Genomic DNA, 16045 nt, shown 5'->3' with positions numbered 1-16045 from the left:
TTTCTTTCATAATATTTTCTTTTGTTTACATTTAATTAGTTCTTTTTTCTTAAGTTCCTAAGGTGGAACCTTAAATCATTAATTTTATATCTTTTTGTTATTTTTATTCTTACTTTTTTGTAAACAATTCTTTTTTAAAATGTGTTATTTTTAGTTATATACTCTTTCTTCTTTTCTAAGTCCTTTTTTAATGTTTATTTTTTAGTTTTAGGTGGACAATATATTTATATTTTACACAATATATTTTTTTTTTATTTTTATGTGGTGCTGAGGATTGAACCCAATGCCTCACGCATACCAGGTGAGCCCTCTACCAGTTGAGCCACATCCTGAGCCCCTTAATGGTCCATTTCTGATGGAAGGATATAGGAATCTCCAAGTGTAATAGTGAAGTCACCCATTTTACTTGCATTTCTATCAATGCATGCCTCATATATTTTCACATTCTTTCATGAGATGTATACACAGCATGTCCTGTTGGAGAATTAACCCCTTTTTCATTCTGTAATGCCCCCTTTTATGCCTGTTAATTTTCCTTGCTCTGAAATCTGCTGTATGGAATTAATACAGCTATTTCTATTTTCTTGAGATAACTGTTAGCATCCTATATCTTATTAACTGTTAATCTGCATTTGTCGTTGTACTTTCAGTGTGTGTGTTTTCATTGGTGGGTGAAGATCATTGGTGTTCTGAGTGATTATTGATATAGCTGGACTCATGTTTCATTTGTTAGTTTTCTAGTCGTTACACTTGTTCTTTGTGGTTTTTTTTCCCCCACTCTCTGCCTTCTTTGGCTTTGAATTATTTCATACTCTGTTGCGTCTCCTCTCTCAGCATATCAATAATATTATCTTTGTCACATTTGCAAGTGGATTCTGCAGAGTGTGCAGTATATATACACTCAGAGCCAGTCCAAGTCCACTTTCCAATAGCACCTCGCCCCCTCACAGCAGGGCCCACACCATGCGGCAGGAGTGTCATTCCCTCCCTCCTGCCCATCTCTTCTTTCATTGCTGCCGTTGGTTTCACTTATCCACTGGTATGCCACCACTAGGTGGACACTATTGTTTTGAACAATGGGTTTTTGTTAGATAATTTAGAATAAGAAACATCAAGTATTTTACTTAACACTCTTTGAGTCTAAGTTTCTGGCCTATATTATCTTTCTTCTCTCTGAAGAACAGTGCACGTTTACCAGTGACAGATTCCCTCCATTTTTGTGTAAGAAAGTCTTGTCTTTACCCTTCACTTTTGAAGGATAATTTCATGAAGTAAAGCATTCTAGCTGGCGGTTTTTCTCTTTCAACCCTTTAAATGTTGTACTGCACACTCTTGCTTGTGTGGTTTCTAAGGAGAAATCTGATGTACTTATCCTTGTTCTTCCGGAAGTAAGCTCTTTTTATAGCTATTTCTATTTTGTAGCATTTTTCAAAATTTTCTTTGTCTTTGATTTTCTGCATTTTCTTTGTGATGTGCCTAGGTGTAGGTTTTTCTATCTGTCCTGCCTGGTATTCTCTGAGATTTCAGGATCTGTGGTTTGGTGTTGGTCTTGAATTTTTGAAAACTCACACTTTTTTCTTTTCTTTTTACATTTCAGTTTTCCTCTTAGGGTGTCCTGGAGCTCACTGATTCTTTCCCTGGCCGTGTACAGTCTACTAAAAGACACTCTTGGTTTCTGTCACCGAGTGGGTTTTTTATTTCTAGCATTTCTTTTTGCTTCTTTCTGCTTATTTGACCTATTTGTTCTTGAAAATTGTCTCCTTTTTCTGTTAGAATCCTTAGCACATTGATAACAGTTTTAAAAACTATCCTGGTCTGATAATGCTGAAATCTCTGCCCATTTCCAGTGCTTGCTCTGCCTCCTCAAGCTGTGTTTTGTCTTTTAATATGCCTTGTCAATTTTGTTGCTGGCCAGACCTGATGGACTGTGTAAGTGGAACTGAGATAGTTAGGCTTTGGGGTAACCTTTATCTGGCTAGAAGTTAAGCTGTGTTGTCTTCCCTGTTGCCTTTAAGGTTCCCTAGAGACTTTCTTTTTATACTAGGGATTAAACTCAGGGGCATTTTATCACTGAGCACATCCCAGTCCTTTTAATTTTTTGTTTTGAGACAGGGTCTCACTAAGTTGCCTCCTTAGTCGCTGAGATTGCAGGCGTGCACCAAACAACTGAGAGTCATCTTCTTAGATATTCTGAGGAGTACTGTCCTTCCCATTGCTAGTTCTAGCGTGGTGTCTGCTGTGAATCTCTGTGTCTTCCTCTCCGTCTCCCCACTTTGGGTGCAGAAGTTTTCCCTCTGATCTCAGTTTTTTAATAGTCCAAGAAAAGCTGTTGAATTTCAGTTGTTCAGTTACTTTCTTGCCATAAAAGTGGAGTGACAGCTTTCAAGCTGCTTATGTGCTAGACTGGAAATCACAGATCTTTTTTTTAAAATATATATTTGATTTTGAATGGGAGGATTATTTTTAGAATTTTTAAGAATCAAATGCAACATCACCATGGTCTTTTTCTCCAAAATCAATAACCCCAGTGTAACCACAAGGAAAATATAAACAAACCCAATTTGAAGGACATCTGACTAGTAAGTACTCTTTGGAACTATCAAGGTCAGTTATAAAAAAAAAAAAAAGACAAGAAAAGTCTGAGACATGTCACAGGCTAGGAGTAGCCATGGAGATAGAATGACTAAATATAATGTATCCTGAAACACAGAAAAACTAGTGAGTCTGCAAGTGTGGATTTCAGTCAGCAGCAGCACTCCTCGGTTGGTTCCTTGTCTGTGACATAAGAGCCCTGTGGGCTAGGGGATGCAGAAACTCTGCTTTCTTGGCCACTTTTCTATCAATCAAAAACTATGTAAAATTAAAAGTTGAATTAAGTATTTTAAATCGTCTATTACAAATGTTGCTATAGTTTTATTTTGCCCTTTTTATTTTAATTTTTTTGTTTTGTTTTAATAAAGTTTTATTTTTCCAAATGCACAGTTGCTTGGACCTGCTAGTGCATCTGCACAGCAACAGGGGCATCTCCATCTCGGTATTTCTGGTGTAAATTACTTGAGCTCTGTGCTTTGACACCAGTTTGAAAAGTCCTTTACTGAGGAGCTCCTGAAGGGCTGCCCTGGCCAAGGAACCGCAAGTCCTTATCCCTGGAAGACCCCAGCTGTGCTTAGAAGCTCGTAGTTGGGAACGTCCTTACAGAGTTTGTCATAAGTAGCTTTGTCATACAAGACTAGATGTTGAGCTTGCCCTGATCTTTGCCTTCGGACCACTTCTTCTTTTCAGCATTGCCCCAGATTTGTTCACTGGGCCCTTGCCTTTCTTGGCCGACCTTCCGGCATCTCTCTTCTTCTTGTCACCCTTGAGCAGCGTTGCAAAGCCTGGAGAGCAGCACCAGCTATTGGAGCCTCATCAAGATGTCTTTTTTATTTTTATCCTATTGTAAAACGTGTTTATTTCAAAAAGCTTTATGTATCACTTCAGGGAGGATTTCTCCTGTCATCTGCCTGCAAGATGGGCAGCACAGGTACTGCTCATTTTAAAATGCGAGAACCTTGATGGGGAGGCACTGAGTGCCCAAACCCACGCACCTTAGTGACCCCCACAGGCTGCCCTGAACTTGGTAAGGGGGCTCTTGTTGCAGGTATTTACTTCCTTTCATCTAAGCCTGTAAAACATTTCCCAAGCGACTGTGGCCATTTTTATTTATGAAAGCAATTCAAGTACAAAAAAAAATTTTACAAATTCTTCATTTGGATAAAGTCCTTAATATTTTGAGCCCATTTGTCATTTTGACACATTTATCTCTTCCCAGGTTCTTCACTGGTCTACGTCAATCAGCTTGTTGGAGAAGGGGCCTTCGCCCAAGTCTATGAAGCTACCCAGGGAGATGTGAATGAGACCAAAAATAAACAGAAATGTGTCTTAAAGGTAAATGGTGCAAATACATTTTTGAACTGTAGAGAAATGATTTTCAGCCTCTTTTTTTTTTTCTTTAAGACAGTGATGTTTTTATTGAGCAATTAAGAAATAAAACAATACTATGAGGATCTGGAATTGCTTTCTGCAGAACAAATCATAATGTCATTGCTTTCTCATGTCCCTTATTAGGATACTATTTTCCAGAATGTGACTCTGGATATAAATAACACATACCTGGTTTTGCTTGTAGGTCCAGAAGTCTGCCAACCTCTGGGAATTCTACATTGGTACCCAGCTGATGGAGAGACTAAAGCCAGCTGTGCACCACATGTTTATCAAATTCTATTCTGCCCACTTATTCCAGAATGGGAGCATCTTGGTAGGAGATCTCTACAGCTATGGGACACTATTAGTAAGTGTTCTGTTTTTATAATATGGATATGAATTTAAGTGCATTTCTGGTTTGTGCCTTACCCATATATTTTCTGGTTAGAGCTTTAGTTGGGGTGCTAAACAGGGGCAAAGTCCTTGACTTGAAATTTCATTAATCCTCATCCAACTCAGGATACCATTTGCATTGTTTCTAGAATGCCATTAACCTCTACAAAAATACCCCCGAAAAAGTGATGCCCCAGGCTCTCGTCATCTCTTTCGCTATCAGGATGCTCTACATGATTGAACACGTCCACAGCTGTGAGATCATTCACGGAGACATTAAGCCAGACAATTTCATACTGGGAAACAGGCAAGTGTGGACCTCTGAACAGGGTTCTTTCCTGAACATCTAGCAGCCCTTTGTCATTTGTGCTCATTTCCTGTCCTGAATTGTGTTTAATCTAGGTTTTTGGAACAGAACGATGAAGATGGCGATTTGTCTACTGGTTTGGCACTTATTGACCTGGGTCAGAGTATAGATATGAAACTTTTTCCAAAAGGAACTGCCTTTACAGCAAAATGTCAAACATCTGGCTTCCAGTGTACTGAGATGCTCAGTAACAAACCATGGAACTACCAGGTACGGACCTAAAGTAAGAGGTTTGGAAAATTTTCCTCTGTTGTACCTACCAGATTTTCAAAATGAATTTGGAATCTCGTTAGTTTGAACTGGTCTCTTGGACCCAGTTGAAGAAGAGATGGGGGCCAGGAACGTGGCTTAGAAGTAGGGCACTTGCCCAGTAAGCATGAGGTCCTGGGTTGACTCTGTAGCATTCAAAGAGAGAGAAGGTAGTAAAGGAGAGATGGGACTTAAGGCTCAGGGGAAGGGAGGGATGAAATTCTCTTCCTGAAGAGTACACTTTTCTTATTATTCACAAGAAGGAAAGCAGATATGTTCTGAGTTGACCCTAGGAAAGGTATTTAATGATCTGTGAACCCTTCAGAACGAAAGTCTGCCACATGAAGCCAGCTTGGATTGGGAGATAAAAACAGAGCAAATGGTTTTCTTTATGGCCATGGTTAATAGAGAGACCCACCCCACTGCCCCCAGGGGAATCAGCCGCATGTCTTGCAAGTGGGCAGGTGGTTCTGACAGTGAGAGTGGCACAGAAACTCAGGTGCAGGACCTGATTCAAACAGTGTTAGAAATGGATCATTATTATCCTAAAAGGCTTCAGAAATTTCACCAAATTAGAATACAGATGACAAATATAAAGAATACTTAATAGGATAAATGTAAAGTTTTGAACCTGGATTAATAACACCAGATGCCTGGTTACCAAGTGAGGACTGTGGCTTCCAAAAGCCTGTGATAGAGGGGAAAGGTCGGGAGTCAGGTCTAGTATATCAGACCACATGCTGTTCTGGCATCTCCTGGAGTGCAAGGGAAGGGGAGGAGTTCTGTCTGTTCTTTTCAGCCATCCTAAGGTCTTATAGTATATTCAGAGAGTAGCCACGGACTCCCCATGGAAGGATTAGCACTTTTCTTTCCTTGATGTGTCTTTATCTGGTTTTGGTATGAGTGTGATACTGGCTTTATAGAATGAATTTGGAAACGTTCTGTCCCTTTCTGTTTCATAGAATAATTTGAGGAGCATTGGCATTAGTTCTTTAAAGGTCTGGTAGAATTGAGCTGAGAATCTGTCTGGTCCTGGACTTTTGTTTGTTGAAAGACTTTATTACTGCTCTTTGTCATCACAAGTTATTGGCGGGTTTAGGTTTTCTATATTCTCTTGATTCAGTTTTAGCAGATCATATTTGTCTAGAAATGTATCCATTTCTTCTAGGTTTTACAATTTATTGGAGTAGAAGTTTTCAAAATAGTCCCTAATGATCCACTGGATTTCTTGACATGTGTGGTGATTTCTCTTTTTTTATCTTTAATTTTGTGAATTTGTGTCCTCTCTCTTTTTTCTTTTGGTTCATTTGGCTAAGGGCTTATCAATTTTGTTTATCTTTTCAAAGGACCAAATTTTTGTTTCATGAATCCTTTCTAAATGTTTTTTTTTTTTTAATTCTCAAGTTAATTGATTTGGCTCTGATTTTAATTGTTTTCTCCTACACATTTTGGAATTGGTTCATTCTTATTTTTCAAGGGCTTTAAGATATATCATTAGGCTGGTTTTAAATTTTCCTCTTAGAACTGCCTTCATAGTATTCCACAGGTTGTTGTTTTATCACTATTCTTATTTAAGAATTTTTAATTTTTTTTTTTTGTTGTTATTTTCTAAGAGGTGCTTTGTGACCTAAAATATGATCTACTTTGGAGGAGGTTCCATGAACCATGGTCAAAAATATTCATCTGATGTTGGATGAAATACTCTATAGATCTCTGTTCAGTCCATTTGATTTATAATATCTTTCAGGTTCTAAGAGTCTATACTGAGTCTATGTCTTGATGACCTATCTAATGGTGAGAGAATTGTGTTGAGATCACCCAGTGTTACTGTACTGGGGTCTTACTAAGGCTTTGAGTAGTATCTCTTTTATGTAATTAGTTGCACCCAATTTGGAGCATAAATATTTGTTACTGTTATATCTTCTTGCTGAATTGTCCCTTTACCAATATGAACCTTCTTTGTCTCTTCCGATTAATTTTGGTTTGAAGTCTGCTTTGTCAGATATAGAGTAGCTACTCCTATTTATTTTCAGGCTCCATGCACATGGTATATCAATTTCGTTGTTTACTTTCAGCCTGTCTTTGCCTATAAGGTGTGTCTCTTCCAAACAACATATAATTGAGTCTTGCTTTTTAATCCATTCTGCCAGCTATGTCTTTTAATTGAAGAGTTAAGACCATTTACATTCAATATTATTATAAAGAGATGTTTATTAATTCCTGCCATTTTGATTTGTTTATAATGTTTAATTTGATCCTGTTTCTCTTTTGCTTAGAGCTACCCTTCCAATGAGATTTGTTTAATTGTGAGCTCTGGGGTTTGGTTATTCTGTGGAGTATTTGTATTACTGGTTTAGCAATATTGAATTCTTCTAGTTTCTGCTTATCTTGGAAGGTTTTTATTTCTTTTTCAATTTCGAGGGATAGTATTGCTGGTTCTAGCAATCTTGTTGACATTTAATTTCTTTCAGAACTTAGACCACATCATTCCAAGACCTTATGGCTTTTAGAGTTTGTTAAAAAATTAGAAGTGATTCTGATTGGCTTACCTCTAAATGTGACCTGATTTTTTTTTCTTGAGACTTTTACAATTTTATCCTTGTTCTCTGTGTTAGTCATTTTAATTATATTATGGCATGGATAGGTTCTTTTTCAGTCATGTCTATTTGGGTTCTGAATGCCTCCTATATCTGGATGTCCATCTGATTCTCAAGGTTTGGAAATTTTTCTGTTATAATAATTTCCAAATTATTATATTAATAATAATATAATGATTTCCCTGAGAAGATTATCCATCCTATTAGTCTGATTCTCACAACCCTCTTCAATTTCAGTGATTCTTAAATTTGGTCTCTTAATGTTGTCTATTCTGAATGTCAGTATGTATTTTCTTTAACACTATCTGAATGTTCAAGACTAGCCACTTTGTCTTCCAGCTCTAAGAGTCTATCCTTAGAATTTTCTACTCTGTTAGAGAGATTTTTAGCTGGACAGTTTATTTGATTTATTATGTCTTTATTTCTAAGATTTCTGTTTAATTCTTTTTTATTATCTCTCTTTGTTGAATTTCTCATTCATATCCTGTACTGATTTCCTTAATTCATTCTGTTTTTTCTGTGTTCTCTTGGAAGTCATTGGTCATTTTTATAACCATTCTTTTGAATTCTTTATCTGATATTTCATCCACTTCAGTATCTTTGGAGTAAGTCGCTGGTGAATTATGAACTTTAGGATATATCATGTTATCTTGTTTTTTTCATTATTCTTGTATTCCTGAGTTGGGTTTTTTACATCTGTTGGGGTGGATTTCTCTGCCACTCTTACATGTAGGCCTTTTTAGGGCTCAGTCTTTACTTGCCAAAGTGTCCTCAAGTTATCTAGACTGAGACACCCTTGTAGATGTGGTATCCACAGACTCTGTGTTAATTCTCTTTTTGGTATAGCAGTGGATGTCTGTAGTGGGACCTGAAGGACAACCCCTAGCCATTTCTATTAGGAGCCTGATCATTAGTTTGAGTTTTTATTTCTTCTATTCTTTGTGTTAAAGTATAGCTGATGTTTGTCATGTGCATGGAGCAAGGTGTGCTGTCTTGTCGCCGAGTTGAGTTCAGCAGCAGAATCTCCACCCTGTGAATTCCCAGCATCTCTCAGAATAGGGTAAAACAAACAATAGTAACAACTGATGCAAACAACAGACAGCATTAAAGTAGATATCTGTTTCTGTTAAAATAAATATCTACTATGACATTTAATGTCAATTACCACAAAAAACAATGGTGTGGTCTATTGCCAAACAAATAAGTAGCCATGAACTATATCTGGCAATAAAGCAAACAACAGGTGCCAATTATGTCATCCACAGCAGTAATCATTACAACAGCATTAATGGTGGGAAAGGAGTTATATAACCAATTAGTGCTAAATTTGGTAAAATACAGTTAATTAAGAGAAAAGAAAACATGATAGGAAGGTGAAAGTGTTTATAATTCAAAAAAGTGAACACAGGAAGAAGACGAGATGTAGCAGGTGATGGTTTTAAGGAAGGAAGAGAAAGAAAACAAGAGAATTTGACTGTCAGCAGAAGAGAGAAAGAAACCAATGAAAAGAAAACAAAACCGAAATATACGAACCCCAAGCCCTAATCCTCAAAAGGCAAGGAAAAATAACATTAAAAGCATGCTAAAAATGAGAAGAAAACAGAAAGAAAGAAATATGTGTGTATGTCCATGAACCAATCAGAACTCTGTCACATCAAGAACTCTCTCACACACACTCCCCAAAAAGAGAAAAGATTCTTAATTAAAAAAAAAAAAAAAAGAGAAGAAGAAGAAGGAATCATCTCCACTGAGGTGATCAAAATAGTCAACAAGAATGTGTGGTCACTGCTGTGCCCACCCGTGTTTGTTTCTTCTTGGGCTATGACACAGGGGGCCAGCAGCACCTGGGATTGTTAACTCCTTACACCTTTGGTGTTGCTCCTGAGCGGCTGGTTGGAGTGGCCCAGCGGGAGGTAGGGAGCTGTCAACTGGAGTCTGTCTGCACAGGCCTGGTACTCCAGGGGTGCTGCCGCAGAGTTCTATGAGGGGCCCAGTGGCTTAGATCTAACAGGGCCTCGGGGACTTTGTTTGGTAGTATTTGCTAATGCATGGCAGTTGCCCAGCTCTGTCAAGGGATCTGAATCTCAGGAGCCTCACAAAAATTCTACTCTTGAGGAAGGGGAGCCACCCCTCCTCCACACACACACCCCACATACACACCCCACACACACACCCCACATACACACCCCACACACACACACACATACTCTCTCTCTCTCTCTCTTTCTCTCTCTCTCTCTCTCTCTCTCTCTCTCTCTCTCTCTCTCTCTCTCACCCGTGAACGCGCCTGCCTAGGCTTAATCCCTAGGCGTCTTCACATACACCCGTTCCGAGTCCCGACCCTCCTCAGCTGGTCATGTGAGCACCAGACGCACAGAGAAGATGAGTTCAGCTCTCCTTCGCTTTTCTGATGTGGATCCGCCTGGGTACAATCCTGGTGTCCATTTCCCTCACGTTCTGCTAGGAAGACCCTAGGCCTAGACCCTGGGTGGGCGCTCACCTGAGAGCGTGGCAGTGTTGGCGCTGCTCTCCCTGTTCAGCAGCAGGAACTGCAGCTGGAGGCTCAAGGCTCCCCGCCTCAGCTCCCCTTGGCTGTTTGAGAAACACAGAGCACTTTCCATCACCTCCGCATCAGCTCAGTGCAGGCTGCTTTTCTGATTTCAGGTTTTCTCACAGCACACCTCCCTGTTGTATTTCTCTGCATTCTCCCTCCATCTGGTGAACCACCACCACTGCTGCAACCAGCTCAGCTCCAGTGCTGTCTCTGTTCGGTGTACCTGAATTTCTGAGTCTCTTATTAGTCACTAGGACTGTCTGGCATTGAATTTTAGTGAAATCCCTCTTGCTCACCTCACTGAGAAGCAGCATTCCTGCTGCTTGAATCCCCAGCCACCAGAAATCAACTTCCAGAATTGTTCAAAGATAAACTCCTGTGACTTAGCTTGCTGCCTATGTTAGCACATGGTGATGGGATCATGTGTGCATCGCCATGAGTCATGGGACCTCGCTTTCTTGCCAGGTGGATTACTTTGGAGTGGCAGCCACTGTGTACTGCATGCTGCTGGGGACCTACATGAGGGTGAAGAACGAGGGAGGAGTCTGGAAGCCTGAAGGTCTTTTCAGAAGGTAGGTGTCGGCATCGGGCTACAGCGGGAAGAGAATAACTAGGGTAGTAACAGGTTCCATCTGGCAGAAGGGGATCCCTTAGGCAGTGTGGGTACAGCACAAGGCTGGCCCAGGGCAGGGAGTGGTCACAGGGCTTCCCACTTAGCCAGTAGCCCACAGAACCCCTGGGAGCTCCTGGGTGGTGACAGGCATCCCGCCCAGGCAGGTGTCCCAGAGCCTCAGGGCTGTGCTTGCTTGCTTTCTTGTGTGTGGAGATGCAAATAATACTCATCCTGCCTTCCTCAGATCTTTCCTGTAAGAAGCCAAGGAAATTCGTAGGAAGTATTTGTTACATGCTTGTTCCTTGTCCAGTTACACTTTCTTAACTTTTTTGAGGTATATTTAAAACATACAGAAAAGTGAACTCATCTTCTGTGCGCAGCCAAATGGAATCTTATGTGCATATATACCTTCTGGGAATAATTTCAACTGCGATTCCCCTGGCCTTCCCTACCCACTTCCAAAACAGAAAAAGAAAATTGGCAGTAATTTTATAAAATGCCTGTGCCATATATAGTGAAGCTTAGGTTCAGTCCCTGGAGAAAACTTGGTAACTGTTATGTCTTATTCTGCATAATGAGCCATTATATCTGACAAGTGTTTTATGCTTCCTCTTGCTCATAATGGAAGGACCAGATGGTCATCCAGAAGGTCTCCACCTCTGGCCGCTTGTGTAAAGGAAAGCCTGAAGCCAGTCCTCTGCATGGCCCTGCTGCCATCTTTCTGTGCTCTGTAGCTCCTCTAGTTGACTTTAACCACTAGAGTAGCCGGAGCTCTTCAGTCAGCTCTCTCCTGAGTAGGACGGCCTGTCCACCTGGTCTGGCACATGTGCAGTTGGGCTCCTTAGAACTACGTGTCCAGATCACAAGATGCTGACAGTATGGTAGATACAGGAGCCAAAAGCAAATGGATCTTTTTTTTAATGAGGAGAGGTAGCACTATGTTACCCAGACCACCCTCTAACTCATGATCCTCTTGCCTTAGGCTTCCCAGCCCCTGGGGTTCCATGCACTCACAACACCCAGCACAGATAGATTGCCTTTAAAAAATAAAATAGATTTTTTTTCACTGAAGAGTTATTGCTAAGACTGCTTATCTTAAATCCTATTTTGGGAGCCAGGTGTGTTGAGACAATTAATTGGAACTTTAATTTCTCTAATGTGGGATAGATTGGATGTGTCCACTCCTGATGGCCAAGTGCTCTTAGGTGAGAGTTCTGTTTCACTACCCACCTGCGGCAGTCAGGGCCAGAGCAGGCTGCGTTCCATCCGTGGCCGGTACTTTCTCTCTGCAGGCTTCCTCATCTGGACGTGTGGGATGAGTTTTTTCACACCATGTTGAATATCCCAGACTGCCATCACCTTCCACCTTTGGATTTGCTAAGGCAAAAGCTGAAGAGTCTGTTTCAACAGCACTATTCCAACAAAATCAAGACCCTGCGAAATAGGCTCATTGTGCTGCTCTTGGAATATAAGCGTTTGAGAAAATAAAATTAACTGTAGACACTTTCCCAGAAATCATTTTGTAAATACTATTCTCTTTCTTTGAACCTTGATGTTCTTCCAGATGTATTGTTGATATAAATGTTTGTTAAAAATAAAGTTCATGAAATACATCCATGTGACTTAATTTTTATTAAATTATCCAGCAGAATAGACAAAGTGGCAAGCCCTATGGGGCAGACCTGCTGGCCCTCTTGGCAGACAGACATTTATGTCCTTTATGGTGCATTTTTGTTTGCTATCTATGAATCATGCATTCTAATCCTATTACTTCAAAGTACCATCAATGGAAAAAATCTCAGATCTTGAAAAGAATTCTCATGAGCTGTATAGACCACTGGACCAACTTAGCCTTTCCTGGCCAGGACCTGGGAGGGCCTATAACCCCGCTGGGCTTCCTCCACCCTCCCTTTGTGTCCTTAGCACCATGAAAAACAAATCTGAGGTGACACCATCCAGGAGCACAGGGGAATTGCTTCCTCCCACCCTTCTCAGCTCCCATGTCCCCGACTCCGGAGGCAACCATGGCCCATTTTTTGTATGTGTGAATCTCTAAAATTGGTTCTATAAACTGCATTTTTTAATAGAACTAGCATCATTTTGCGTTTTTTCACTTAATATCTGATCAGGAATGTAACTGTAGAATGGCCTCATACTTTTTAGTGGCTGTGTGATATTTGATTGTGGCACATCTGTAGTATGGATTCCTAGAAGCAAAATTGCTGGGTCAAAGGTGAGTGCACTTAAAATTTTGAATCTGTGTCTGCTGGTAGCCCCCGAGGGTTTTCCCCAGACTGTGAATGTCCTTTTCCCACCTTCCCTGACAGCACAGATGGGGCTCTGGCCTTTGCCAGTTGGCAGGTGAGAGACCATACCTGCTGGCACTCTCCTTGGCATTTCTCTGATGGGTAGACCAAGTGCGTGTACATGTGTTATAGCACATGTGTGCTCTTCTGTGTTCTCTGTCCTCCACCCACTTTGCGCTCCGCTTGTTAGTTTATCTGAGTCCTTTGTATATGAGGCACACATATTTGTCCCAATGTGTCATCTCTCTGCACTAGTAAATATTTCTCCTGCTGTGAAGAATTTTTTTAAAAGTTTTGCTTTATACTCAGACTCATAGTCTTAAATGGCTTTTGCCTTTGTCTTAAATGTTGTACTCAACTGAAAAACACAAAAATGTTCCTTTTTTTTAAAATTAGTACTAATTTGAGCATTTGGGACTAAACTTTTCTGGTTACTATTTAAGTCATATCATTTTCCCCCTATTTTTTTCCAATTGGTAATTTGAATATATGAAGCCTACTGATTTCTATAAACAGGATTTTCAATTAATTCTTTTGAAGTTTTCAAATAATCATCCTTATGAAAACAATTCTTATTTTATATTGTTCTAATTTTTGTTTGTGGTTTTCCTTGTCATTGATGATACCTTGAGAAAGAGGTCACTGGTGACACACAACATCCTTGTCCCCTGTTCTAGGGGCAGGTTTTCCAGTGCATATCCATTCACTTCATGATACTGGCTTGAGGTAAGATGCTTTTGAGGTGCTGGGTATCTATCTGTTCTTTTTATAAGCAAATATGAAGTATATCATTACTTCACAGTTTTCTTGCCCATTTCCATCTATATTGACCCAGCTATACCTCATTCCCCTGCTGGAATGGGTTGTTATTTATTTAACCAATCTCCAATTTAGAGACACTTAGTTGGTTTCACAGTTTTTTACTACAAAACAGTGAGTGTGAGTGCCACTATATCTGTAGGATGAATTGCTAGGTTAGGGGCCCCAAAATGCAATTATATTTTGAAAATAAAGATTGTAACCTACATGACCAGTTACACACATACACATACCAAACTTGGAAACTGAAAATGATCCAGGGTCAGACCTCAGCAGGGAAACCAATACCAAACTTCCTCTTGAAGTGTCTAAACAACTGAGCATCCATAAAGCCAGATTGACAGGATTTTGTTCCTTTTGAAAATGGCTGTTTCAAAGGAAACCAAGACTGAACAGCTAGAAACTGCACGTATTCATCTGTGGGAGACAGCTGCAGGGGCCTTAGGCCCTGGGTGGCATGGCCAGTGTCATTGCCAGCCCATATTCTATTCCTGGCTCTTTAACTTGGATCACACTCAGAAACATCCCCATGTGACACCAGCAGCGTGTCTGCTGTTGCCTGTCTGGTCTGTGATCTAATCCAAGGGCTTCCTTTAAATTAAACTTCTCAATCTGATTTCCTAGCAACAGCTTGTCCCCAGGGTGGGACAAATCTCAACAGAGCTAGTTATTTTAATCATTTCAGTTAGTAGGTATTGTTTTGCTTTTTGTACATATGCCTGGTACAACAAAAAAACCTTCCTTTAGTTGTAATCAGTGGTCTGGATTTCATGTAGGTAATCGGCACCAGGGAAGAAGCCCTGAGTCCAGAGGGCACCTGAGAGGAAAGTGACAGGTCCGTGCAGGGAGGGCACAGAGTTCTGGCTCACTCCACTGCAGGTATCCCTGCAGGACAGAGCTGGCTGGGGTGCGTTCACCTGAGTCTCGGCCCCAGCTCCTCCTGAGTGTGCAAACCTTGGCTGGACCCAGCTCCTGGTCCAGAGTGAGACCTTTCTCGGGCCCAGGCATTTCCTAGTCATTCTTGAGCCCTGCTCCACATTCGAGTTCCAGCCAAGAAACTAGACTCTTTACTCAGGGGATACAGAGACTCCTGCTTGAGCACCTTCCCGGCTGGCTTTAATCTGATCTAAGGCAATGGTCCTAACATTCATTCTCCCCAAAGAAAAGCCCAAGGGTGGCCTGTGACTCTCGAAAGTAGAGCTGCTGGGTAGCCAGGCATGGTTACACGACATGGAAGGCCTCCGTGCAACCTTCTCTGCGCTGATCCAAGGAGCCCTCATCCTTGGTCCTCCTCTCCCGTCCTTCAAGTCCGTGCATCTCTCCCATTTGTTTCATTCTGGAATGTTCAGACTAACCCATCTCTGGGTTAGTTAGGCTATGGCAGGCTAAGCTGCTGTAACACAGGGAACCCTGTGGGGACACTCACTTGATGAGGATGACCACCACGACATGGAACAGGATGCAGTACAGTTTCACCACCTGATGGGTCACCAGGGCAAAGCCGCCTGCAATGAGCGGGCGACTAAGGAAGCAGCGCTCGAAAACTGCGGGTGCCCGAGCTCAGGGTGCCCTCCTGCACCCCAAGGTCACTAAGCAGGACACACCGCCCCGGGGGCAGGCGCCCAGACCACCAGCTCCCCAGAAAGGCGATCGTGCCACTGGTTCACCACCATGAGCTCCTCCAGCAGCATGGAGGAAGCGGCCAGATCACTGAAGCTGTTCTTGCAGTGCCTGTCCCAGCCAATGCCACCCCTTCAAGGGCAGGTCGCCACACACCAGTGCATCAGTGAAAATTGGGTCAAAGGACCGGATTCTGTCACAGAACAATTCCATCCTCATGACAGCAAACAGCATAGTAGACCACCTAGGGTGGGAGGCGCCGGACACCAGGGGTCACCCAAAGTCGCAGAAGCAAGTGGCATGTAGCGCTAGACGCACCCAAGGTCCCACAGAAAGGCAGCGGTGTTCACAAGGATGGTGGCCTCTCCAGCCCAGAGCCATGCCGCTTAGGGGAGTGAGTGGGAAGGGATTGCTGCTCGGCCGGTCCCTCAGAGAAGCCTGGGTAGTTGGTGGAGAGATTAAGGCACAGCTAGGTGGACCCCCCTGGACCTCCCAGGACATTTACCAAGTCAGAAACTAAGCTGCTGGCAAGGCAGCAGTGGGATAAATACCCACTAAACAGAG

The 16045-nt window shown here is 41.6% G+C and overlaps 1 protein-coding gene across 1 annotated transcript in view; it reads left to right on the top strand.

Moving 5' to 3' along the window:
• Bub1 (BUB1 mitotic checkpoint serine/threonine kinase) overlaps window positions 1-12278 on the top strand; it is a 49407-nt gene extending 37129 nt beyond the window's left edge. Inside the window, exons 21-26 of the mRNA XM_077791853.1 lie at window positions 3812-3927; window positions 4169-4330; window positions 4506-4663; window positions 4759-4933; window positions 10589-10695; window positions 12029-12278. Of these exons, the coding sequence (XP_077647979.1) occupies window positions 3812-3927; window positions 4169-4330; window positions 4506-4663; window positions 4759-4933; window positions 10589-10695; window positions 12029-12224 (914 nt within the window). The 3' untranslated portion in view covers window positions 12225-12278. The remainder of the gene's footprint in view (window positions 1-3811; window positions 3928-4168; window positions 4331-4505; window positions 4664-4758; window positions 4934-10588; window positions 10696-12028) is intronic.
• Window positions 12279-16045: the final 3767 nt, after the last annotated feature.

This window comes from Urocitellus parryii, chromosome 12 (assembly GCF_045843805.1).
Source record: "Urocitellus parryii isolate mUroPar1 chromosome 12, mUroPar1.hap1, whole genome shotgun sequence".
Taxonomy (NCBI): Eukaryota; Metazoa; Chordata; class Mammalia; order Rodentia; family Sciuridae; genus Urocitellus; species Urocitellus parryii.
The sequence above is the reverse complement of the archived record's forward strand: the minus strand, read 5'-3'. Positions and strand labels throughout refer to the sequence as shown.